At 37.4% G+C, this 27,092-nt stretch overlaps 1 protein-coding gene across 2 annotated transcripts in view; it reads left to right on the top strand.

The window, feature by feature from the left end:
* The window catches only part of Wdpcp (WD repeat containing planar cell polarity effector), a 292,940-nt gene that overhangs the window by 183,645 nt on the left and 82,203 nt on the right, over nt 1-27,092 (top strand). For both annotated transcript variants that reach the window (XM_028778483.1, XM_028778475.1), the window contains exon 14: nt 19,498-19,600. In XM_028778483.1, coding sequence (XP_028634316.1) covers nt 19,498-19,600 — 103 coding nt within the window. The remainder of the gene's footprint in view (nt 1-19,497; nt 19,601-27,092) is intronic.

Genomic DNA, 27,092 nt, shown 5'->3' with positions numbered 1-27,092 from the left:
ATTTGAGATTCTCTCTTCTATCTCTTGTATTCGGTTGGTGATGCTTGTGTCTATGACTCCTGATCTCTTTCTTAGGTTTTCTATCGCCATGGTTGTCTTCCTTTGAGCTTTCTTTATTGTTTCTATTTCCATTTTTAGATCCTGAATATTTTTGTTTAATTCCTTCTTTGTGTTTTCTTGCATTTCTTTAAGTGATTTCTGTGATTCCTCTTTAAGGGCTTCTACCTGTTTACTTGTACTCTCCTGTATTTCTTTAAGGGAGTTACTTACTTCCTTCTTATAATCCTCTATCATCATCATGAGAAGTGATTTTAATTCTGAATCCTGCTTTTCAGGTGTGATGGGGTGTCCAGGGCTTGCTATATTGGGAGAACTGGGCACTGATGATGCCAAGAAACTTTGGTTTCTGTTGCTTATGTTCTTGCGCTTGCCTTTCGCCATCTGGTTAACTCTAGTGTTACCTGCCCTCACTGTGTAAGACTGGAGTCTGTATTTCCAGTTATCTTCCTTGTTGCAGAGCTCCTCAGAGTCCAGATGTCTCTGTGGTCTTATGATCCTAATCTCCTGGGTGGAAGAACTCCTGGGACTTAGGCCACCTGTTGGATCTGGAAATCCTTCTGCTCTGGGTGCAGTGGTTCCTCTAGGATGGCTCAGGATACGACGTCTCCCAAGTGCAAACCACCTTGGTGTCTGCTGCTCTGAGTGCAGTGGCTCCTCAGCTGCTCTGAGTGCAGTGGCTCCTCTAGGATGGTTCAGGATTCAGTATCTCCACAGGAGCAGACCAACTCTGTGTTGGCTGCTCTGAGTGCAATGGCTCCTCTAGGATGACTCAGGATTCAGTATCTCCACAGGATAGGAGCAGACCAACTCTGTGTCTGCCCCAGCCCAAAGGACCAGGCAGGGGCGGAAGGGCCTCCTCACTCCCTCTTAATGGTCAATTTTCATTCCCCTTGTTTCTCCTCCTCCTCTTCCTTCTCCTCCTTCTCCCCCTCCCATTACCCCTCCCCTTCCCTTTAGCCCCCCCCCCTCCCTCCCCCCCCCCCTTCTCCTCTTCCTCTTCCTCCTCCTCCTTCTCCTCCTCTTCCTCCTTCTCCTCCTTCTTCTTCTTTTACTCATTCATTCATTCATTTATGAATTTTGTACAGGTTGAAAATAGATTTTTTTATTTTTAATTTTTCATCCCCTTTCCCCATGTCCTCCAACCCAGGAACCCCCACTCAGGAACGCCCACCCTATGTACCCTCATCCTGCTTCTATGAGATGTGCCCCCACCCACTCACCCACTCCCACCTCCTTGCCCTCGAATTCCCCCACACTGGAGCATCCAGCCTTCACAGGACCAAGGACCTCCTCTACCACCTATGCCCTATAAGGCCATCCTCCTGTACATACATAGTTGGGGTCATGGGTCCCTCCCTATGTGCTCCCAGGCTGGTGGTTTACACCCTGGGAGCTCTGGTTGGTTGGTACTGTTGCTCTCCTCATGGGCCACAAATGCTTTCAGATCCTTCAGTCTTCACTCTAACTCCTCCATTGGGAACCCCTTGATCAGTTCAATGGTTAGCTGTGAGCATCCGCCTCCATATGTGTCAGGGTCTGGCAGACCTCTAAGGAGACAGCTAGATCAGGCTGCTGTCAGCATGTACTTCCTGGCATCCACATCAGCGTCTACCTTTGATGACTGCACATGGGATGGATACCCAGGTGAAATGGTCTCCAGATGGCCCCTCCTTCAGTTTCTGTCCCACACTTTGTCTCCATATTTGCTCCCATGAGTATTTTCTTACTTCTTCTGAGAAGGACCAAAGCACTTACACTTTGGTCTTCCTTCTTCATGAGCTTCATGTGGTCTGTGAGTTGTATCCTGGGTATTGCGAGCTTTTGGGCTAATATCCACTTATCAGTGAGTGCATACCATGTGTGTTTTGTGATTGGCTTACTTCACTCAGGATGATATTTTCTAGTTCCATCCATTTGCCTAAGAATTTCACAAATTCATTGTTTTTAATAGCTGAGTAATACTCCATTGTGTAGATGTACCACATTTTCTGTATCCATTCCTCTGTTGAAGGACATCTGGGTTCTTTCCAGCTTCTGGCTATTATAAATAAGGCTGCTATGAACATAATGGAACATGTGTCCTTGTTATATGTTGGAGGATTTTTTGGGTATATGCCCAGGAGTGGTATAGCTGACTCATCAGGTAATGCTATGTCCAATCCAGACGGATTTCCAGAGTGGTTGTACCAGTTTGCGATCCCACCAACAATGGAGGAGTGTTCCTCTTTCTCCACATCTTCGCCAACATCTGTTGTCACTTGAGTTTTTGATCTTAGCCATTCTGACTAGTGTGAGGTGGAATCTCAGGGTTGTTTTGATTTGCATTTCCCTGATGACTAAAGATGTTGAACATTTCTTTAGATGCTTCTCGGCCATTCGAATTAACTCAGTTGAGAGTTTTTTTGTTTAACTCTGTAACCCATTGTTAATAGGGTTATTTGGTTGTATGGAGTCTAATTTCTTGGTTTCTTTGTACATATTGGATATTAGCCGTCTATCAGATGTGGGATTGGTAAAGATCTTTTCCCAATCTGTTGGTTGCTGTTTTTTCCTATTGACAGTGTCTTTTGTCTTACGTAGGCTTTACAATTTTATGAGATCTCATTTGTCAATTCTTGATCTTAGGGCATAAGTCATTGGTGTTCTGTTCGGGAAATTGTGAACACATGCCCAAGTATTCCAGGTGCTTCCCCACTTTCTCTTCTATTAGTTTCTGTGTATCTGGTTTTATGTTGAGGTCCTTTATTCACTTGGACTTGAGCTTTGTACAAGAAGATAAGAATGGAACAGTTTGCATTCTTCTACATGCTGACCTCAAGTTGAACCAGCACCATTTGTTGAAAATGCTGTCCTTTTTCCATTGGATGGTTTTAGCTCCTTTGTCAAAGATCAAGTGATCATAGGTCTATAGGTTCATTTCTGGGTCTTCAATTCTATTTCATTAGTCGTCCTGCCTGTCTCTGTACCAATACCTGAATGCTCTAGAACAAACCGAAGCAAATACACCCAAGAGGAATAGAAGGCAGGAAATAATCAACTCAGGGCTAAAATCAACTAAGTAGAAACAAAAAGAACTGTACAAAGTATTAACAAAACCAGGAGCTGGTTCTTTGAGAAAATCAACAAGATAGATAAACCCTTAGCCAGATTAAGCAGAGGACACAGAGACAGTATCCAAATTAATAAAATCAGAACTGAAAAGGGAGACATAAAAACAGAAACTCAGGAAATTGAAAAAAATCATCAGATCCTACTACAAAAGCTTATGCTCAACAAAACTGGAAAATCTTGATGAAATGGACAATTTTCTAGACAGATACCAGGTACCAAAGTTAAATCAGGAGCAGATAAACCATATAAACAGTCCCATAATCCCTAAAAAGATAGCAGCAGTCATTAAACATCTCCCCACCAAAAAAAAAGCTCAGGACCAGATGGTTTTAGTGCAGAATTGTATCAGACCTTCAAGGAAGACCTAATACCAATTCTCTTCAAACTATTCCACCAAATAGAAACAGAAGGAACACTACCCAGTTTGTTCTATGAAGCCACAATTATACTGATACCCAAATCACACAAAGACCCAACAAAGAAAGAGAACTTCAGACCAATCTCCCCTATGAATATTGGTGCAAAAATACTCAATTAAATTCTCACAAACCAAATCCAAGAACACATCAAAACAATCATCCATCATGATCAAGTAGGTTTTATCCCAGGAATGCAGGGATGGTTCAATATTCGGAAATCCATCAATGTAATCCACTATAGAAACAAACTCAAAGAAAAAAACCACATGATCATCTCACTAGATGCTGAGAAAGCATTTGACAAAATTCAACATCCCTTCATGATAAAAGTCTTGGAAAGATCAGGAGTTCAAGGCCCATACCTAAACTTAGCGAACGCAATATACAGCAAGCCAGTAGCCAACATCAAACTAAATGTTTTTGTTTCTTTCTTACTTTGGACTTTGGCCTATTCAGGACTGAGTTGTTTAATCACCATTAGTTTGTGTATTTACTAGAGATTTGTTTGCTGTCAATCTTGAGTTTTGTTTCATTATGGTCAGATAAGAATTTTTAGATCTTTCTGCATTCCTGGCATATGGCCTGCTTTATAGAAGCTTCAATGATCAGCTTTCATGTTTGGGTGGAGTATTCTTAGTTATGTTAGGTTCATTTGATGTGTGCCATTTAATTATTATTTTTTTCTCTGATTTTTAAGGTAACCTGACAGTTGAAGAAAGTAGGGTATTCAAATCACATAATGCTAATTGCTTGGTGTTAAACCTGTGTCTTTAATTCCTCCTTCTAAGAAATTGAGTAAAACAGGATTTACTTCCTATGTGTAGGATAGTAATGTTTTATTGTTTAATTGTTCACTTGATTATAATGAAGTGTCCTTCATCTCTTCTATTTAGTTTAGTTTGAAGTCTGTAGTGTTAACTTTTAGAGTAATGATGCCTTCTTGATTCCCAGTCCTATTTGGTTGAAGTATATTTTCCCATCCTTTCATTTTAAGTTACTGAATGTCTTTGAATCTAAAATGAGATTTTTATAGACAATAGAAAGATAGATTTTTCTTCATGTATTCATCTAACCTGTTTCTTTTGATTGGAAATCAAAGCAATTGATCCTTAATGTTGTTATTTAAAAATGTATGTTGATGACATATGGGTTTTTTCCTCCTTTAGTTTTTATATCTACTTTGTGTTCCGATAATTACAGCTTTGTTTGTTTGTTTGTTTGTTTGCTTCCTACAGCCTCCTGGCTATACTTATCGTCTCTTCAGTCTAAAGTATTGCTTCCAGTATTCTTTTTATGGTTATTCTCCTGGATATGAATTCTTTTAGCCTGTTTGTATAATGGAGAGGTTTTCCTTCCTCAACTGCAGCATGTAGCTTTGCTGGGTAGAGTATTCTAGGTTAATGTCCATGGTCTATTATGAATTCGAGTGCACTACTCCATCCTATTTTGATTTTACTGTTTCCATTTGAGAAATCAGCTATTATTCCAATGAGTTTTCTTTTATGTGACTTGTGTTTTATCTCTTACAGTGTTCAGTACTCCATGTTTTTTATTATTAGTGCTTTAACTAAGAGGACATGGGGATATTTCTTTTCTGTTCTTGTCTATTTGGTGCTCTCTATGCTTTTTGTATCTGAATGGGTGTGTCTTCTCTTACTTTGGAGAAGTTTTATTCTTTAAACTTGTTGAAGATCTAGTCTGTGTAATTGACTTGGGATCCTCTTATCTCTGTGTAAAATTTGAATGTTTGGTCTTCTCATATTATCCCACAATTTCTGCATATTCATTTCCTGTACTTTTACATTTTTTTATATTCATTGATTGTGTGGTCTAAATTTTCTATTTTACCTTTAAGTCCTCATAGTCTATCTTCTTCTTGATCCATTTTTTTTTTTTTTGGTATGGCTTTCCCTTCAGTATTCTTGTTGAATTATTTAGTTTTAAATTCTGTTTGTCTTTCAGCTTGAGCTACCTTAAATATTTCTACTTCTTTATTGAATTTGGTTGTCAAATCCTGGATTTTCCTTATCATTTTATTCAACCTTATCTTTGTGTTTTGTTGAGCATTACTCAGGCATTGATTCTCTTTGACTACATTCTCTTTAAGCTCATTGGGATATTTTTGCCTTTTTTAAACTCCATGAATTCTTTGAAGTTTATGATTATTCTTTTAAATTATATATCCTGGAGTTCATCCAATAATTCTCTTAATAAAATATGCCTTAAAAATTAAAAACATGTTCTGTTTTGTTTTAAATTTCAGGGGATGGAATCTAGGACTCTTTACATTTGAAGTAAGCTCTCTGCACTTACTCATACCCTCAATCCTTAAAATGTACTTTTTAAGGACATTTTCAGCTGTCCTGTTTAGCATTTATTGTCAACTTGACTCAATACAAGAGTCACTTTGAAGAGGAAACCTCAATTGAAGAATTGTCTCAGTTAGCCTGCTCTATGGCCATGTCTGTGAGGAATTATTTTGATTGATTCTTAATGTAAGAAGGACCAGCCCACTGTTGGTAGCACCATCCCTAGGCAAGTAGATGTAGGTTGTACAAGAAAGCTAGCATTGAAGAAGCCAGTAAGCAGAGTTCCTCCATGGTTCTACTTCAAGTTCCTGCCTTGTTTAGTCCCTCCCTGAATCCCTTCAATGATGGATAGACATGGAAGTATAAGCTGAAATAAACCCTTTCCTTCCCAAGTTGCTTTTGGTTGTGGTGTTTATGACAACAGAAAAGCAACTAGAATAGCTGTTGGGCTAAAAGTGCAATCAAGTTGGAAATTACCAATATTTACATTTAGTGACAATGCCAATACTACCTATCAAGATTCATGGCTTGGCAACTCTTGCTCAAGGACTGACACCCATGTTTTACTTTGTTCCTGAGCCCTCTTCCTTTCTTTCCTTTCTCATGCTTATGAATGCTTTTTATGCAAACACTCTTCCAGTGGAACAGTGTCCCTAACTCTAGAGGTTTCTTTGTGTTTTGTTGTTGTTCTTTGTTTTGTTTTTGCCACCCTTCATTATTAAAAATAGATATGCAGACTAAATAAAATACAAACACTTATCCTGATATTTCTTATCCTGATATTTTTTTAAAGACTGACAATAAGTTACTTGTGACAAGGATTTTCCTCTTGATGCACACAGAGCTCAGCATTGCATTTGGTTGCTACTTCTCATGTGTATTTCTTAAAATCTTAGTTCCACTTAGCCATCTTTCCAGCAGTAGCCGACTTTTTTTTTTTTTTTTTTTTTTTTTTAAGCAAGGCAGCACTGAACTTGTGATAATCTCCTTGCCTCAACTTCTGAAGTGATGGGATTGTAGGTAGGCCCTTGCAAACTCAGCTTATTGCCCATTTGGTATTTCCAGAATGTGTTAAGTTACTTTTCTCATTTTATGACTAAAAACAACTTATAAAAGGAAAGGGTTTGCTTTGGCTCATGGTTTGGGAGGGTAGAATGCATTGTGGTCAAGAGATCACAGCAGTGGAGTCATTAGGAAGCTGCTCACATTGAGTCTTCAGTCAAGAGGCAGAGAGAATGACTGCTGATGCTCAGCCCTCATTCTTCCCCCATCTTCATGTGCCCACTGTGTGTGAGGGTGCTGCTTACACTCACTGTGGGTCTTTCCTCTTAAGTTATACCACTCTGGAAATCCCCTTACAGGCATGTCCAAAGCTGTGTTCTATATACCCTCCTGCTCTTCTATGATACATGTCTGTAAGTTATGACCATATTTTTTTTTCAAATGGTATTTCTTATATTTAATGTAAGAATGTAGCAACAACATGTATTCATTCCTCCTATAATCCACATAATGTATTACATAATCTCATTTTTACAAGTAATAATTATAGGAAAGAAAGAAAAACTGAACATTAACCAAACCAGAAAACAAGCAACAGAATTAGAAGAATTAACAGTTCTTTTTGAATAAATATAAATAACACCAATTTATCAATTAAAACATACAGACTAGATTCTAGATTTAAAAAGAAGGTTCAATTATTTCTTGTCTTCAAGAAGCTCACTTCACTAGTAAAGGATGTCACAGACTGAAAGTGAAAAGAAGGAAGTAAATTTATCAGGAAAACAGCTGAAACAGCTGTGCAAGTTATTCTGCTCCTGGCTAGGCTTCAAACCATATTAGAAGAGAAAGAGAGATGTCCAGTGCATGTGAAAAAGAGAAAAAAACAGCTAGAAGATTCAACAGTTCTAAATATGAATGCTCCAAATGTTGGCACCATTTCCTAAACAAACACTAATGGATATAAAATGTCACATAAGTGTTGCAATAATACTAGTTTATTTGACATATAGGTAAGCCTTTCAGACTAGAAACAAAAATTTTACTTAAGTTACACCTTTAGATGAACATAATGTTTGCAGAGTATTCCACGGTGTATAGAGAATATTCATTGATCTCATACAGCATACAGAGAATATAAATTCATTTCATGTAGCATATAGAGAATTTGTATCATCTCAGCAACTTAGGGGGCCTCTCTAAAAGACAGCACTGTCTGGACCAGAAGCAAATCTTACCAAGTACACAACATCAAATAACTTCTTATGTTTCATCACATAATAGTGGAAGAAAACTAGAATTTAGTAGCAAGAAAAACTGTAAAAACCATCAAAAATAGGAGACTCATAGTACATTATTTTAGAATAATTTTTTCTCTAAATATTTATATCATGTATATGAATGTTTATCCTGCATGTATGTGTGTGCATAGTGTGCATACAGTACTCATGGGCAAGAGGACGTTATGTCATCTCAATCTGGAGTTACAAATGAGTTTGAGCAACTCTGTGGGTGCTGGGAATCAAAGTTGTGTCTTCTATTAGAGCATAATGACAGCACATTACTGAATGATTCATGATTCATTGACAAAATGAGGGAGGAAATTAAAACACTCCTCAAATCAAGAAAAAATTAAAGTATATTGTATCAGAGCCTTTGGGATACAGCAAAGTGGTTATACAAGAAAAATTTATAGTTACATTGAAAACTCAGAGAAAATTTTTTAAATCTTTTATTGATTATTTATTAACATTTCAAATGTTATCCCCCTTCCTGGTTTCCTTTCTGAAAACCCCTCATCCAACCCCCCTGCCTCCATGAGGGTGCTTCTCCACCACCCGTTTCTCACCCCACCACTTCCCCTCTCTTTAATGCCAGACAAGGCCATCCTCTGCTACATATGCAGCTGGAGGCATGGGTCCTTTCATGTGTACTCTTTGGTTGGTGGTTTAGTCTCTGGGAGCTCTAGGGTGTCTGGTTGGTTGATATTGTTGTTCTTTCTATGGGGTTACAAACTCCTTCAGCTCTTTCAGTCCTTCCCCTTACTCCTCCATTGGAGTCCACTTGCTCAGTCTGATGGTTGGTTGTGAGCATCTGCATCTGTATTGGTAAGGCTCTGGCAGAGCCTCTCAGGAGACATCCAAATTAGGCTTCTGTCAGCAAGCACTTCTTGGCATCAGCAATAGTATCTGGGTTTGGTGGCTGCATATGGGATAGATCCCCAGGTGGGACAGTCTCTGGATGGCCTTTCCTTCAGTCTCTGTTCCACTCTTTGTCCCTGTATTTCCTTTAGACAGGAGCAATTCTGGGTTAAAATTTTGAGAAGGGTAGGTGGCCCCATCCCTCAACCAGGGACTGTGCCTAACTAACCTCTGAATACAGTCTCTACAAAACCAGGAGCTGATTCTTTGAGAAAAAGATAGATAAGCCCTTAGCCAGACTAACTGGAGGGCACAGAGACTGTATCCACATTAACAAAATCAGAAATGAAAAGGGAGAAATAACAACAGAAACCGATGAAATTATGTGGGGAAAATTTAAGAAGGCCGCTACAGGGGTGCAAGCCCCGGAGGGGCTTCCACCTCCGTGGCCTGTCCCACATTAGAGAAGAGGTCCTATGGTTCTAGCAGCCCGGAGGCCTTGGCGGTGGCAGGCCCCAGTAACACAAGGAAGTCCTTGGTTACAAAAAGGTTTATTGTCATGGCGGATAATAGATGGATCTAGGTGTACCCCCCAAAACTCAGGGCAGTCCCGAGTTATATAGGGAGGGAGAAAGGGGGAGGATCTGGGGGGAGGAATGTTTAATTTGCTCTACCCTCTGGCCTTCATTAGTATGTAAATCTCTAGGGCCTGAGGCCTATAGCCTGGCCTATGTGACTCTATGGAGATCTATGTGACTGCTTTTCAGGATCCTGGATGATGGGAGGGACTGAACTCCTGCTGGTACGAAGAATTCCACGGAGAATCTCAGGGTTCTAGGTACCTGCTCAACCATGACCCAGGATACCCTTATGCAGTCCCACAAAATTAAAAAAAAATTATCAGATCCTACTACTCAACAAAACAGGAAAATCTGGATGAAATGGACAATTTTCTAGACAGATACCAGGTACCAAAGTTAAATCAGGAGCAGATGAACCATCTAATCAGTCCAATAACCCCTAAAGAAATAGAAGCAGTCATTAAAATTCTCTCAACAACAACAATAACAAGCCCAGGACCAGATGGTTTTAGTGCAGAATTCTATCATATCTTTAAAGAAGACCTAATTCCAATACTCTTCAAACTATTCCACAAAATAGGATCAGAAGGAACACTACCGAATTCATTCTATGAAGCCACAGTTATGCTGATAATAAAACCACACAAAGATCCAACAAAGAAAGAGAACTTCAGACCAATTCCCTTATGGGTATTAATGCAAAAATACTCAATAAAATTTTTGCAAACCAAATCCAAGAACACATCAAAATGATCATTCAACATCATCAAGTAGGCTTCATCCCAGGGATGCAGGGATGGTTCAATATATGGAAATCCATCAACAAAATCCACTGTATAAGCAAACTCAAAGGAAAAAAATCACATGATCATTTCAGTTAGTTGCTGAAAAAGCATTTGACAAAATTTAACACCCCTTATTCTTAAAAGTCTTGGAAAGAACAGGAATTCAAGGTTCATACTTAAACATAGTAAAAGCAATATACAACAAACCAGTTGCCAACATCAAGCTAAATGGAGAGAAACTTGAAGCAATCCCACTAAAATCAGAGGCTAGAAAACTCAAGAAAATTTAAAATAACTTAATGATGTATCCTAACCTCTCATCAAGAACTAACCAAACCCAAAGGCACTTGGCTATAAGCAATAATAATATGGCATAAATTAATTAACTGGAAACTGAAAGGACAATACATAGCCTTAATCAAAGACCTCTTTGAAAAAATAAACAAGTTTGTCATATTTTTATTCAAAGTTACCAAAACAAAGAGAGAATACCCAAACTAATAAAGTTAGGGATGGAAAAATAGACACTACAACAGATTCTGCTGAAATCCAGGGGAATAATTAGAGAATAGTATGACAATTTATTTTTCAAAAAACAACCTGGGAGTTAGAGGGATGGCTCACTGGTTAAAAGCATTGGCTCCTCTTCCAGAGGACCCAGGTTCAATTTCCAACAGCCATACAGCCTAACCTAACACATCCCAGTAGTCACAATCATCTGTAACTTTCTGGGAATCTGATGCCATCTTCTGGCCTCTGTGGCATCAGAACACATAGTTTACACTTAAATTTTTGCAAGCAAAACACTGATACATACACAGAAAATAATAATTTTTAAATTAAATAAAGACAAATGCCTGGGAATCTAGAAGTGGATAAATGTAGAAGATTTGCTAAAATAAATAAAAAATACATACACAGTTAAACATCTATAATGAGCAATGAAATTGAAGTTTTAGTAGTTTCCTAGAATAAGGCATGATGCCATATATTTACAGTCCTTTACTTTGGAGGATGAGACAGAATTGCTGTGAGTCACCAGTCTAGGCTACATTATTAGATCTCACCTATTGCTGTGATGAGAGACCATGACCAACTTATAGAAGAAAATATTTAATTGGGGACTTGCTCATAGATTCAGAGAATTAGTCCATTACCATTATAGTAGGGAGCATGGCAGTAGACAGTCAGGCATGATGTTGGGGAAGTAGCTGAGAGCTACATCCTGATCTCAAGGCAGCAGGCAGAGAGAGAGACAGAGACAGAGACATAGAAAAAGCAGGGAGAGACAGAGACAGACACTGGGCTAGGTGTAGGATTTTGAAACTTCAAAGCCCACTCCCAGTGACACACTTCCTCCAACAATGCCACACCTTCTAATTCTTCTCAAACACTTCGACTACCTGTGACTAGCATTCAAATATATGAGCTTGTGGGGGCCATTCTCATTAATACCACCATACTATTTCAGAAAACATTTCCCAACAAAGAAAATCCCATGCCCTGTTACATTCACTTTAAGGTGTTGTGTTCTTCAAACTGCAGAAGAAAATAAGAGTGGACAGTCCATTACCCAACTCATGCTAACCAGTGTTACCCTGACACCAGAACTGGGTAAGGATATTAAAAAACAAAATAAACTTTAAGTTCAATATTCCTAGTGAACATACTTCTAATTTTGTTTTTATTCTTGTGATAAATAGCATGATCAGAAGTGACTTAGGGAGGAAAGTATTTTTTCCCCTCTTACTCATGTAGGCTAAGCCCTTCCATATCAACCATGAATCAAAAACAAAACAAAACAACAACAACACATACACACACATAACCCATGGAGATGCTCATAGGCTAGTCTGACAAAGACAGTTTCTCTCTTGAGATTACCTGTTTCTGGGTATGTCTAGGTTTGTGTCAACTTGACAAAACCAACCAGCACAAACATAGATGTAAAATTCTTAATAATATACCAAAGTAAAGAACACAGAAAATTATACACCAAGAACTGTTAGTTTCCTTTCAGGAATACAAGGGTGGTTCATTGAGGAAAATCAATGAAATGGGAGTCTTAGAATATATAAGTAGACTTCAGATCAGAAATCACAAGATGACTCCAATAGCTACATGTACAGTCTTTGACAAAATTTATTATCCCTGCATGCTAAAAAGCCTGGAGAAAAAAATATGGAATTTTATTAGCTCTAATAATAATAATACTATCCTATTTCCAGGAAAATGGATGGACTGATAGTTCATCATATTTAGGAAAATAAGTCATGCTTACATAAATAGTGTGTATTTGGTCTCATATGTATAATCTAGACATATATAATCTAGATATATACAAATATGTATATATATATACACATAGACATATATGGCGTGGAAGTAGAAGATGGGATGTAAAGGGAAACTAAATGTCTAAAGAGGACAAAGAGGAACAAGACAGGATAGTAGAGGACATAAAGGTAGAATATAATAACTCAGAATACTTATATAACATGATAATCAGATCAGGGTAGTGTTTCAGATGTTAGCCTCTAGCAAGTGTGAGGTTTTCAAATATTTGGCCCCAATCCATGTGTGTTTTCGCTGTATTAGGGGATTCCTTTGCTAGGAGGAAACCTTTAGTGTGCTGGAGTCCTGCTTTCCTGTTGTTGATCTTATCTGTGTTTATGAGTCCTATTTTTTTAGACCCATGTCCTGGAACTCTTCTCCTAAGTGTTTCCTTTATTATACCTTTTCAGTTTAAGGACCAACTTTTTTTTTTTTAACTGAGTTGCTAAGGAATATTTTTTATTGAATATTTTATGTATTTACATTTCAGATGCCTTTCCATTTCCCCTTGCTAGAAACCCCCATCCCATCCCCCCTTCTCCTTTTTGCTTTTATACCATTTTAATTACATGCAAGTATTAAAGTCAGTTCTAGGTTCAGGAACTAGCAATACAATAGAGGCAAATACTCAAGACACAAGCAAGACAATAAACACAAATAGTCAAAGAACAAGAAAGGCAATAAAGAAATTCCATGAACACTCCTGTGATCATTGTTTCTGAGGGCTTATCAGGATGACCAAAATATCTGAGCCAACTTTCCTGTCCTAGCCCAAAGTCATTTCATGTCTGAAGCCTACTTCCTTGTTCTAGCCTAAAGTTTAGATTGCTGCCTGAAATTACTTCTTTGTTCTAGTCTAATATTTAGAATCCTGCCTGAAATTACTTCTTTATTCTAGCCTAATGTTAACTTCCTGCCTGAATCCCCCTTCCTTGTCCTTGGCCAATGCCATATTCCTGCCAAGCAGCCCATTTCCTTGTCCTTGACCCTGTCAGATTCTTGCCAAGCAGTCCCAAAAGCCTCTCCTCCTTTCTTATTTCATAAACAAGACTGAGCCTGTCTTAGGTCATTCTGACAAGAATGCCTTCCTAACCCATAATGGAATATGCAATATCAAAAGCACTGCATTTCTGTCTTAGGTTGGTAAGGCTCTGTGCAGAATCTTACGTGTTCTTGGTTTGCCAGCCTGTTAATTTAATAACTCTGTCTAGGGTTCCATATTTAGGTTAAAGCCATGTACTTTGGCTACAAACATGTTGATGTTGTTAAAGACAAGCTTTAATACAATGAGCAGGAATAAGAGTATTCCCAGGACAAAAAGGGCTAGCATAATCAAGCTATATATGCCATTCTTGAAGCTTGACCAAATTAGAAACTCATCTCAGGCCATGAGTAATTTTATTAGCAGTATCTACCCCATCAATGCTCAGCAGAACAGCATTCTTTAAATTCATAAGCTCACTATGCAAAGTTAAAACATCCAGAGAGGTGTTAGAATTATGCCAAATACCCTACAAGTATCTTTAAACTTTTTCCTAATTATAATGACTACCACTGTAAATTTTAGAACTCAAATCCAATGGTATTTGGCATGACCCTCAAGATAGCTCATTACTCTTAAACTCTGAACCTCCTTCCAATAATTTGAATAGGATAAAGAGAATCCATCCGTTGTTCCAAATGCCTATCTAAATCCTCTTGTATATTCAACACATTAGTAACATTCTTTGCTAAATGATTAACAAAATTAGCTGTCTTAACTTCTTGTGTCAAAATAATTGCAGAAGCAATGGTACTAGCAATTAATGTAATTAAAGCTGTTATACCAGCAATAATCAAGCCCACTATCCTCTTGCTTCTGCTTAAAGCCTGACTCACTTCTTCCAGTACTTACTTGCAAACTTTTTCCAGAAGACCAAGGTTCTGTGATACTCAGGGCAATAAAACAAAAGTTGGTTGATAGACCTCCGTAACAGACATACCGGGTTTCAACACACTAACACAATTAGAAAGTATACAATCAATGCAACTTACATTAAATACCATAGAAGAAACAAAAGCATTTTTAACTTGACAATTTAAAGAGCCTTAACACATGTACTAGTACTTGTTTGAAATCCAGATCCTGTTCCAACTTTATCTCTTGCTAACATAACATCATAGAGAACTGCAGCTAACTTCTAAATATGTCTCTGAAAATGTCCAGAACCAGCCTTCCAAATGAAGACTGTTATTTCCAATATTATATTGATTTCTAGACCAGACCATGATTGAGTCCGAATAACTGGTCACATTTAAGAAAAATACAAGAGTCATTATAATTTCTCTTTTTGATTCTCTGTTCCACAAGGTCTAAAAACTTGAGGCAAGGGAGCTTGTCTCATCTGGGGTATTGGTAAGCAAAGGTGAGTCAGGAACCAACTTTTATTCAGATTTCCTATTCTTGAAGATTTTTCTAGCAACTCTTAAATTTCTTCTCAAATATCAAAATTGTATATGAAAGTTTCAAAGAATCGTGGTGTAGAGTTGCCCTTATTATCTAATAAACCTTTGAATTTCTTGCTATGAGTTGTAATTTCTTCTATTTCTTATTGTATTCAAATCTTCTTTTTTATTGTCTAGCAATAAGTTTGTCAACTTTTGTCTTTTCAGAATAACCAGCTTTCAGCTTGTTTGTTCTTTTGTCCCACTCCTATGTTTAATTTATTTCTGCTTTTATATTTGTTATTTTCTCCTATGAAATTTAGACTTAAAGTTGTTTTTTCACTAGTTCCTACTGAGTTTTGGGATTATAGGCATATGCCACTGTGCCTGTGTAGTTCTTTAGAAAAAAACTTATGTTTTCTGATTGAAGCTTGTGTACAGGAAAAGCTGAGACAAGTAAGAAGGGACAAAGTTTAAACTTCACTAAGTTTCTAAGCCAATTTACCTCAGCATTTGATACATAGTAAACATTCTTTGAGAACATCATACATGTGTACATATGGTACATTGTCAACACACAAACTGAGCCCTCCCTCCTGTGTCCTCTCCCTCTTGATAGGCCCAGCCCCTCCTATACAAGTGCCACTCCTACTCCCATATTTTTTTCACTTTTAAAACAATGTCTTATTAATTCTTTGAGAATTTCATACAATGTATTTTAATGTATTCACCCCCAAATCCTTCTTCTTGTTTCACTTTTGTGGCCCACTAGGTCTAAGCTTCACCACCCCCAGTGCAAAGGCCATGTCATGCCCAATGACAATGTTTCCTGCCCTCTCCCCAGCATCCAACTTGTATGTTCTTTCTGCCCATTTTCTTAGTGTTCCTTGAGTCTTGGAAGTGGTTGTATTAATGTCCTGTTTAGGGTTGAGTAATCAACAGTCACTTAGTATCTTTTGTGATGTCTCCCCTTTTCATCTCTAAAGTTTTTTGTTTGGCTCTTCTTTCTTTTGGTTAATTCAGTTAAGGATTGTTTCTATTTCATTAACCTTTGTCTTTGTCTTAATTATTTCTCCATGACTACTACTTTTGTGTTTGTCTGGTTTTCTCAAAGGCCCATCATTAAGTTATTGATTTGTATTTTCAGGTCTTTGTTTGTTTGTTCTTTTTCTTTTGTGTGGTTTTTTGTTGTTTGTTTTTTCTTGTGTGTGTGGTTCTTGTTGTTGTTTTTAGTTTATAGTTATAAGCCTCCCTCTTAGGACTGTTTTTTGTTTGTTTGTTTGTTTGTTTTTTGTTTTTTTGTTTTTTGTTTTTCCTGAGACAGGGTTTCCCTGTGTAGTCCTGGCTGTCCTGGAACTCACTCTGTAGACCAGGCTGACCTCAAACTCAGAAGTCCGCCTTCTTCTGCCTCCCAAGTGCTGGGATTAAAGACGTGCGCCACCACTGCCCGGCTTTAGGAATGGTTTTTGTATCCCAAAGATTTTAGTATGTTGTGTTTTCATTTTCATTTAAATCTAGAAGTTCTAAATTTCCTTCTTGAATTCTTCTATGGCCCATTTGTTATTCATCGTTAGATTGTGTAATCTCAGTGAGTTTCTCTACTTTCTCTTGCTGTTTATTTCCAACATTTCATGTGGTGAAATAGAATATTGGAGCTACTGAAACCTTCTTTGTGTCCTGATATATGAATTAGTGTACATCCATGGGCTGATGAGAAGGAAGTGTATTCTTTTGTACAGAATGTTCTGTGGGTATGTCAGGTCCAGTTGATTCGTGGTATCATTAAACTCCATTTTTTTCTTCAGTTTTTAATCCAGATGACCTATTTGTGATAGTGGAATATTGAAGATACCCACTACTGCTGGATTTCCATTAATATATTACCTCATATCTAGTTATATTTGTTTAATGAAATTGACTACCATGTTTGGTGCCTATATGTTTAGAGTTGAAATGTGCTTTTTATATATTGTTCCCTTAATATGTAGTGACTTTCTTTATTACTTCTGTCTTGCTTTGGTTTCAAGTCTACTTTGTTCAGTATTTGAATTAGCTCTGACTTCATCTTTTCCTAGTTCATCTTGCTAGAATACCTTTTCCCATCTTTTTACTCCAAGGTAGCATCATCTTTGATAATGAAGTGTGTTTCTTGGAGGGAACATTATGTAGTTTCTGTGTATCCTCTCTCTTTAAGCTTGTGTAGCAAGTCGTTTACTCACCTAGCTATCTCCCATACCCCTCCATAAACATTTTATTGGTGAAATTTAAAATATCATATAATTATGTATACTGAATATAGGTTTACAAATATGAAAAGTGGAGCTTTTCTGAACTATAACAGTAGTGGTCCCAAACCTCCAATTTATCATAAAGGTTGATTTGTTGATGCTGACTTATGATGAGACTTCCATAGTTCAAAAACCTTTGCAAATATCTTTCCACACATATATACCACTACTGTCAAATGCTAGCATGTATCCATGAGACATGGCTTTCATTGAGTACATTCACAGGTTGGAAGCATTTTTAGAATTCTATTAACTGAAAGGCTAGAATGTCTTTAGCATGTCATTACATTGCAAATCATTTCTAGTAGAAGCTCCTCAATTGTGCACCAAATGGATTTTCGGAATATGTAATTTTTTTCTATACATGCATACAGACCTGAAAAACATTGCTTTGGTTTAAAATTACAATATATTTCTGGGAATTTTTATAGGAATGAAGATATCACTTTAAAAAACACATCCCTTGACAGTGTAGTCCTGGCATGACTTGCAATTCAAACAACCTTAGTTCTCATCAGAATGATTTTTATCACAGTGTGTTTCACAGAAGCAATTTTCCCTTGTAATTTTAGTTTAAAACATTTTCAAGTCTGCAGCTCACGCTAATTCCACAGCCCTTCAAAGTTCATGGCCGGTGGTTGAACACAGATCTTTCAACCATTTAAAAATTTAGAAGCCATTCTTACATTAAGGAATGTGCCAACACTGGCTAGTCTGACACATTGGGCACAGTTTGCTAACCCCTAATCTCTAAAGTCTTTAGTAACTGTGTTCTAAGTAAATGTGCTTGTTTCCCAAAGCTTTGCAACCAATCATTAACTTTTAGAAACTTAGCCAATATGAATGTTAACTCTCTGATGTGATGATTCATTGCATACTGTGCATATATCAAAGTATGACATTTTATTTCCTATAAATTCATATAATTCAAAAATTCAGAAATTAGTTTTTTTGATTTACATTTATTTGAATAATATGAAATATCTTTACATAATTATAGGGCATTTATATTTATTCATTATAGACTGCCTGTTTATATCCTTTTTCCATTTTTATTGCAGTAGAATTTTCATTCCTGTGACCATTCTGCACATTCTAGAGCTCTTTTCAGCATGTACTTCCTGTGTTTATCCACTGTAATTTCCACTACTTTCTTCTGCACGTCCAACGTGTCTTCTATGTGATATACCTGTATCCCTTCACAGAGCGGGTCAAGCATTTCACATACATGCACCAGCTGGCCTTTACACTGCTGCTTTCTGCTAATATAATCCTTCAACATTGAGATCAAAGATCAGCTCCTTCCTCTTTAGCTTCAGTATGTACAAATAGTTTCCATTGAAGTCTTTCAGTTTTTATAATTAACAATTCACTTATAATGATTTGGGTTTCTACTAGATTAAAAAAATTGAGACTGGAATTACATTATATAATATATGTAATAATTATATGTAACCTGAGTTTTAAAAAGTAGTATCAGTGTTAACACATATTTTTGAGGCTCATAAAAATAAAGTTCTATGTAATATTCCTTGTAGAGAACTTAGTATAATTATAGTCAACTCTCTTAGAGAGAATGCAATGGCATACAATGTTTGGACAAGCTACTTGAAAGGTAGAAGGAGGAGGGAGGATCATTTCAGCTTAAGAGTTTGAGACCAGCCTGGAACACATAGCAACTGCATGTGTGTGTGTGTGTGTGTGTGTGTGTGTGTGTGTGTGTGTGTAGAAACTCCCTTACCCACTAAATCCTTAGCTATACACACACAGGCACAAGTAAAGTTTTAACTTTTCATAAAACTAAGTGTTAGTGTCAGTTTACTAGAATCATGCTTTTTACCTTATGGTTTAAAATAATTATTTACAACCATGTTCTCAAAGAAAAATTACCCTCATCTGGTAAAGAATACCAATAAATTTAAAACGGAAAAAAAGGATTGTCCATATCTGTTTTGTTATCTGAAGAGTTTTTCTTCTTGGACTCACTTTATAACTTTATCAAGATTACATTTTAGTCAATCCTTTGTCTCTTTATTTCCAAAGGATATTCATTACCTTGCCCTGGATACGGGTGAACTGGCATTGGCTGAAGTGGCAAGAAGAAGGGCACATGACATTGATGTCGAGTCAATATCCTCTGGAGTCGGTAAGGGTTAATTCACGTTGTTAAAAGTGTTTTGGTTAAGGGGGTGGAGAAATGGCTGGGCGGTTAAGAGCACTTGCTGTTCTTCCAGAGGTCCCAGTTTGAATTCTCAGCACCCACATGGCAGTTCACAACTGTCTATAATTCCAGTTCTAGGTAGTCCAACCTCGCACAGACGTATACACAGGCAAAACGACAATGCACCTAAAATAAAAATTTTGAAAAAGTACTTTGGTTCTAGGAGATTCTTAGTGTCATTTCTATTGTATCTGTAGGGCATAATTGATTTATTTTAATTACTCTTTGTAACACACTATATTTAAAAGCATGAATTATTAAGCTTTCTGAAATTATACCATTTTTATTAATAATTTGAAATTTTAAAAGAAATTGATAGGTAGTAATGGCTAAGGTCACTGTTTAACAAAATGTAAAAACATATTACTTATATATTTATTTTGTTTTTGTGCACCAAAACACATGTGTTGAGGACAGAAAGCCTGTGGGAGTTGATTCTGTCCTTCCTCTATGTGGATTCCAGGGACTGACCTCAGATCGCCAGGCTTGGAGTGAGTGCCTTTACCCATTAAGCCATCTCACTGGTCCCACTTGGTCTTTTCATGAGATCTGGGGAGAAAGAGACATATCATCAGTGCTGATATGAACCAACACTGTGCTGATAAATAGTTATGTCATATATTAAAATAACTCTCTCTTTTATCATGGTGTTTCAGGTTTTGTGCATGCCTGTATTTGTGTGTGTGTGTTGGGGGAACACATTTCTCACAAGCTGCTAATGTCCCTATTCAATGCCATATTGTAAAGGTTGACCCAAAACCTACACTGACTGTTAAAGTCCATTTAAACTTTATAACAAAATGAAAGGTTTTGTATGTAACATAGCAAAATGACAGTTCGTCTACATGTACTTTTTTGTTTCTAAACTCAGCTTGTCTAATGCTGCTGAAACTTCCAGTATTGAAAGTTGGATATAAAAATTCTTATTTCTCATTGTTCTTCTATTTCAAAATGACAAACAAACAAACAATCTTCCAGGACCATAGTAGAATTGTTTTCACATGTCTGTATAATTCCTAAACCCATTTTGTAGAAGATTCCCACTTTGGGAGTGCTTGAAAAATACTATAATGTCTTCCCCAATAAGTCATGTTATGCTTTGGTTATTTTTGCTCCCCAAATCAGCACTTCTCAGCTCTCTTCAATACCTCAAGCGCAGCTCTTGAGGTATAGTACAGAAGGGGGTGCAGCACCATAGAGCCAGAGCAAACCAGTCAAGTTCTAACTGTTGTAGAGTTTCTCAGGGAGAAAGAGAGTCATTTTTGACATGATGTAACATAGCCATGTGACTAATCCCTATAAAACAAAATTGCCTTTATAAGCATTTAATGGTAGTGGCAACATTTAAAATAGTTTGTCTCTTCTATTTTTTCTTGCATTTTTTTCTATTTTTTCTTGTACTATATGATATATTTATATTGCTTATTCATTTGACAAGAAGAGCTAAAATAAAGAAAATGCATAGATGAGATTCTATACTTTAAATTATTTTGGAAAACTCAAATCCTATAAGCCAAAACGCAATAGCTCTATTATAATAAAGGTAATTATTATAACAATGTATGTATGTGTATATATATATGTATATATATACACATATATATTGTACGTAATCTATATAATATTTAATAGTATGTGCTATGTATAACATATACAATAATGTATAATAACTATATAATAATGTAAATTGAGGCAGTTGAAAATTTTGTTGACCTAAACAGAGGATTTATTCATTTTTATGCTACTTAATTATTTCAGGTATTGTTTAAGGAATTAATGTGTTCAGTTGTGTTAAATATAAGATTAAACCTGGGAAGATTTATAAGAATGGCTGATTAAGTTTATAGAATGCAATATGGTGACAGCTGACCTTTGAAACTCAGCTGTTTACTACCAAGACCTTCTCTGTGCCTAGCTGTTCTGTCTTCAACAAATGTTTAGTACCTATGCTATTGATTAGGATGGGATTGATGGTAGTTAATCGATGCTTTGCACAGTGACTGGCAAAGAGTAAGCTTAGCAATGGCTAGCTATTAATAGTTCCTTTCAAATTAAAACTTGGCATGCGTTTGTAATAATTTCTTGTGATAAGCTACAATGCCTATAAAATCTAGATGTTAGTGACTTATTTTTGAGTATACACTAATTTCTACCTAGTTAATGTTTCACGTTACTAAATAGGGAGTAAATGGCTTATGTTGGGTGAGAAGTAAGTGTGGGCATCCCCTTAAGATTTTCTTTTAAAGAAGACTTTGTTTTGTGATTGTGATGTTTGCAGTAGAATACTGAGAAGTCCGATTGACATCAGTCCTCAGCACAATATAAAGTATGTGGTCAATCTATTATTATACATTGATTCTTAACCCAGGCTAAATGTGTGTTGTGGTCTCTGGTTTGATTCTAGGAATAGTCCCTATTAGGAATGATATTAGGTGAGGTATTTGCTTTGGAGTGTTTCTAGGATGCCATTGAACAGAAGATTCCTCTCCCACTGAAGCCAGACAAGGCAGCCTAGCTAGTAGAATATCTCGCATATAAGCAACTGCTTTTGGGATAGCCCCTGTCCAGTTGTTTGAGACCAATATGAAGGCCTAAATGCACATATGCTACATATGAGCAGAAAGGCCTTGATCCAACCCGTGTATATTCTTTGGTTGGTGGTTCAGACTCTGAGTGCCCCTGGGGTCCAGGTTAGTTGATTTTGTTGGTCTTCCTGTGGAGTTCCTATCCCCTTTGAGTCACAATCCTTCTTCCTATTCTTCCATAAGAGTCCTCAGGCTCCATCCACTGTTTGGCTGTGGGTGTCGGTATCTGTCTGAGTCAGCTGCTGAGTGGAGCTTCTTAAAAGACAGCCATGATAGACTTCTGTCTGCAAGCCTAACAGATACATACAAGCAAACACACATTAATATTTTAAAAAGGTAAATAACATTTAACCTCCAACCATAAAATTATTTCCTTGTTCCTTCATAACTGCAATTTTGCTATTGTTATGAATTGTAATGTAAATACCTGATATGCAGAATGTATGATATATGACCCCAAGAGGGTCATGACTCACAGGTTGAGAACCACTGGTGTAAAGAAATCAATTTTCCTGGAAAATAATTGCTATAAATTAGCACATGTTATTCACTAGGCACAGTTATAGCCATGTTTTTCATGTACAGTAACCATAGGAGTTAAGTATTAGTTTTCAACTTTAGAAATGAGGACCCAGTCTCAGAGTTCCAGAGCGAAATTGAAGACCATGCCCATTTGACTGCATACTGCTCGTTCAGAGTCATTGACCACTTTGATGTTAGGAGTTCATTGATATTCCTGTATGTCTTGCTGCCACTGCCATAACTATGATACTGGTTTACTACTGTGATTTAAGAATTTTGAGACATACACACACACACACACACACACACACACACACGCACACACACACACATACACACACACACATACACACAGATGGGGGGAGAGAGACAGAGAGATGGAGAGAGAGGGGCATGGGGATGAGGAGGGGGAGAGGGAAAGGGTCTTTGTCCTCATAGTTTTCCACATATGCTAAACAATACCAACAAGGTTGCCTCTGATGTGTTGGCCGCACATTGCCAGATGGTGGCTCTGAGCCCATCTCAGGTTCTTCAGAGCTGTTGTATGGCAAGCAAATACATTCTACGAAGAGATGCTTGCTCTGTAGACTTTGAGTGTCTCTACCCTTGTGAGTAGGAAGCACTTTCTGAAATTAAACAGGACTGAACTGTTTGTTTAGTGGGTATTTTAACTGACAGCTATATTTATAATATAATAGCTATATTATTAATATGATATAATAGTCTACTTTAACAGAGATTTGTGTGAGTTACTTTTCTTCAGTTGGAGACATTCTTTCTCCTACATCTCTTGGGTATCATAGCTTCTCACTTCAGTTGCCTCCAGAACTACAAATGAAAGCATTTAGAGCTAGCTGAGTTTATTTAAACTTTCATGGTAGTTTGCTTAGTGAGCGCATGCCTCAAACACTGGATCCATTTTCTGCTGATTTTAATTTTGTTTGTGTTGTTCATAGCAGCCAGCTGTCATGTTCTCTCTGAGCTGCTTCTAAGGAGGAAGCAGACAGGTCTGTGCTCAGAGCCACAGCCAAAGGCAGAAGACAGACAAAATGGGAAAGAGAAAAATATTAGTTCTGTTCAAAAACTCCAATCTTGTTCAGAATTAGATTTATTCATAAATATATTACTTATGAATATTACTGTAATCATATGTACAAAATCTTGTTTCATTATTTTATGAAGCATATAGCTTTTTTCAAGATGGCAATCTAGATGTTTGAAATGGATTCACTTAAGCAGAAGAAATAACTGGCATATGTTCTCCTGCCGGGTGGTGTGCATGCTAAGTTTTTATAACCTTTCTTCTGTTTATTCAAAGTGATGTCACTGCATAGAACACAACACCAAGACTCACGTCTGGAATTTTAAGAAATCTTGAAAACTTTAAAAGGGTCTTTTATTGTTGTTTGGAATTTACTATGTAGACTAATTGTCCCTGGACTCAGACCATCTGCTTTGCCTATGCTTCCTTAGTGCATCACCAGAGCTGGCTACACCACCACAGCAGGCTACACCACCACCACTGCTAGCTTCACTACCACCACCACAGCTGGCTACATTGCTACAGCTGGCTATACCACCACAGCAGGCTAAAGGGTTTTCAATAGTAATTTACTTTAAGATTTTCTCAGAAAAGAAGGGAATGTTTGGCAATTGGGATAAAGGTTGAAGCTTAAAGTCTGTCAGGTTCAGAGTGTTTTCCAGAAGATACAAGTAATTAGTTTCCATATTTCTTTGTTGACCAACAGTTGAAGTGACAAAATTGTTTCCTTTAACTATTAAAACTATTTTCTTGCCTTTCTTTGTGTGGGTGCGCACACATACAGTTTCAGGGGTTTTCTGTTGTGGCTCTCTGCATTCTTGTTTTGAGACAAGATCTCTTCACTGAACCTAGAGCTCACCAGTGTAGCTAGCCTGAATGACCAAGAAGCCATAGTGGATTAGCTTCCCCTACCTCCTTCTGCCCAGCACAGGGTCACAGACAGATTGCTGGGCCCTGCGTTTACAAGGGTGTTGCAAAGCAAACTCATGTCTGCACAGCAGTCACTAACACTGATCCATCTCCCTAGCTGCTTAGTCTCCTGAAACTTCTCCTGGATTCTGTCATCAGAAACTCCTTTCTCAACATGGGCTTTCAACAAAAGGTAGATGGTAGATCTACCCAAAGCCAAAGTAATCCTGCTAAAGTGCTGTTCCCTTTACTTTAAGCAGTGTTCACAGTAGCATGGGTACTTTACAAGTGGCCACCATGGAAGAAAATGTCTCTCCCTCTTCAGTGATCATTAACTGCATCCTCAGGGAGGATGGGGCCTCCTGATCTATTCCTCTGTCTGTGGTAGGATGTTGATGGGACCAATCTTATATAGGTCTGTTGCTGATAACCACAGCTATTTATGACTCAGCTTTCAACAGTCAGTTATACCCCAAGTTCTAAATTACCCAATCGACAAATAGGCAGATGAACAGACATTTCTCAAAAGAAGAAACATAGATAGCAAGTAGATACATGAAAACAAATTCATGGGGGATCAGAATTCTTACAGAATCTGATGACAATCTAATGTACTAACGTACATTAGTTTAGCTGGTATAGAAATCTGTATGGAGGTACTTCAAAGGAAAACAAACCTAAACTATCACACTGATCTAGTTATATATTGCAGTCCTGGATATATAGCTGAAGGAATTGGAGTCACCATAAAGTAGAGGTACTGCTCACACATATTTACAGTGCCATTGTTCATAGTTGGCAAGCTGAGGGATCAGCCTGGACTGCCACCAGCAGTCAGTAAAGAAAATATGCACATGCACACAATGGAATTTTATTCGGCCATAAAGCTTTCTGTCACTTGCAGGATGGACCATCACTCAGTGAAATAAGCTGGGCTCAAAAAAAAAATAAAAACTGCATTTTCTCTTATATGTAAACTCTAGTTTAAAAATAACATGAATAACATGAAAGTGAGGGGACAGTTTATGGGGAGGAGGGGGTCCTGCAGAAGTGGGGATGAAGAGACAGGAGAAAGTGATGGAGGCTGTGGCCATCTGAGCAAAGTACAAGGAATACATGCATGAAAGCACCACCGTGATTGGGTCTGACTGTGGTGATGGCTCAGTGGGTGAACACGGACAGCCTTAGGTCAACCCCTGAACTCATGATGTAAGGAAAGACTTCCACATGCACAATCCAAACTCAAAAATTAAAGACACAACGAAACACATCATTTGTGTTGTTGATATAGGCTAGCTAAAACAGTAAATATAAAACCACAAATTACAGAGTATGCATTAGTTTAAGACTCTTTTAATGTTCAGATTGAAGCGAATATACAAATGGACAGAATTGAACACTAATCCTTATCTTCCCTCTACTAATCAGCAGGCAGGAACCTGGAGGAAGCTTGCACTAGACACCCACCCATTGCTCTGTCACAGGAATTTAACTCTAGCATCTTTCCAGAGCAGATGACTGCATTGTTCATGGCTTTATTTATATTTTCATTTGAGATAAATTTTGTTAGATGTATATTAAAATCAATACTGGACTTCACACATATCTAACTTTTCTAATTTTTCTATCTTTTCTGGATAATAAATAATGTTGCAGCTACATTGGAACATCAGAAGCAAAACTTGCCAGTCTTTTCCCTATGTGCAGATGCTGCCAGATGAGAGGCTTAAGACGGCAGGGCCTTATTATCTTGATTAGCTTAGTGAGAACAGAGCAATGCCCTGTCCTCCTCAGTTAAGTGAAGCAGAATATGTCCTAAGAGAGAAATAAACTTATTTGCAGTCCCTTGAAATGATTTATGTGACTGTTACAAAAGCATAACAGTCCTGAGTAATTCAATGGGTAATTTTTAAAATGAGTGAATTATAATGCTGAGTAACATTAAGAATCCAAATAGGAAGACTTCTTCTCTGTTGTATGTTTTTCTTTACTTATGGGCACACGTGCACGCATGCGTTTTTGCTCACACAGGCGCACATACATATACACACATATACACACATACATACATATACACACATACACCCTACTTGGTTTTTTTTACTGGATTGCTTCACTGTAGATGAGTTGCTGTGTTGAGTCATGTTACCTTACTTTCCCTTCTATTCATTGTAATTACTATAGGCCTGTTCTGCTACAGTGAGCTTATGGTCTTCTCTTGGCTACTTGGAATTCCTTCTTGTTTTCCTTCTTTTTTTAACTGTGGTCTGTCCACTACAGTCACTGCCAAATACCATGTTTTTAACTGTGGTCTGTCCACTACAGTCACTGCCACATACCATGTTTTTAACTGTGGTCT

Source organism: Grammomys surdaster, unplaced genomic scaffold (assembly GCF_004785775.1).
Source record: "Grammomys surdaster isolate TR1022 unplaced genomic scaffold, NIH_TR_1.0 67, whole genome shotgun sequence".
NCBI classification, from domain to species: domain Eukaryota; kingdom Metazoa; phylum Chordata; class Mammalia; order Rodentia; family Muridae; genus Grammomys; species Grammomys surdaster.
This window is presented reverse-complemented; position numbering and strand designations above follow the sequence as displayed.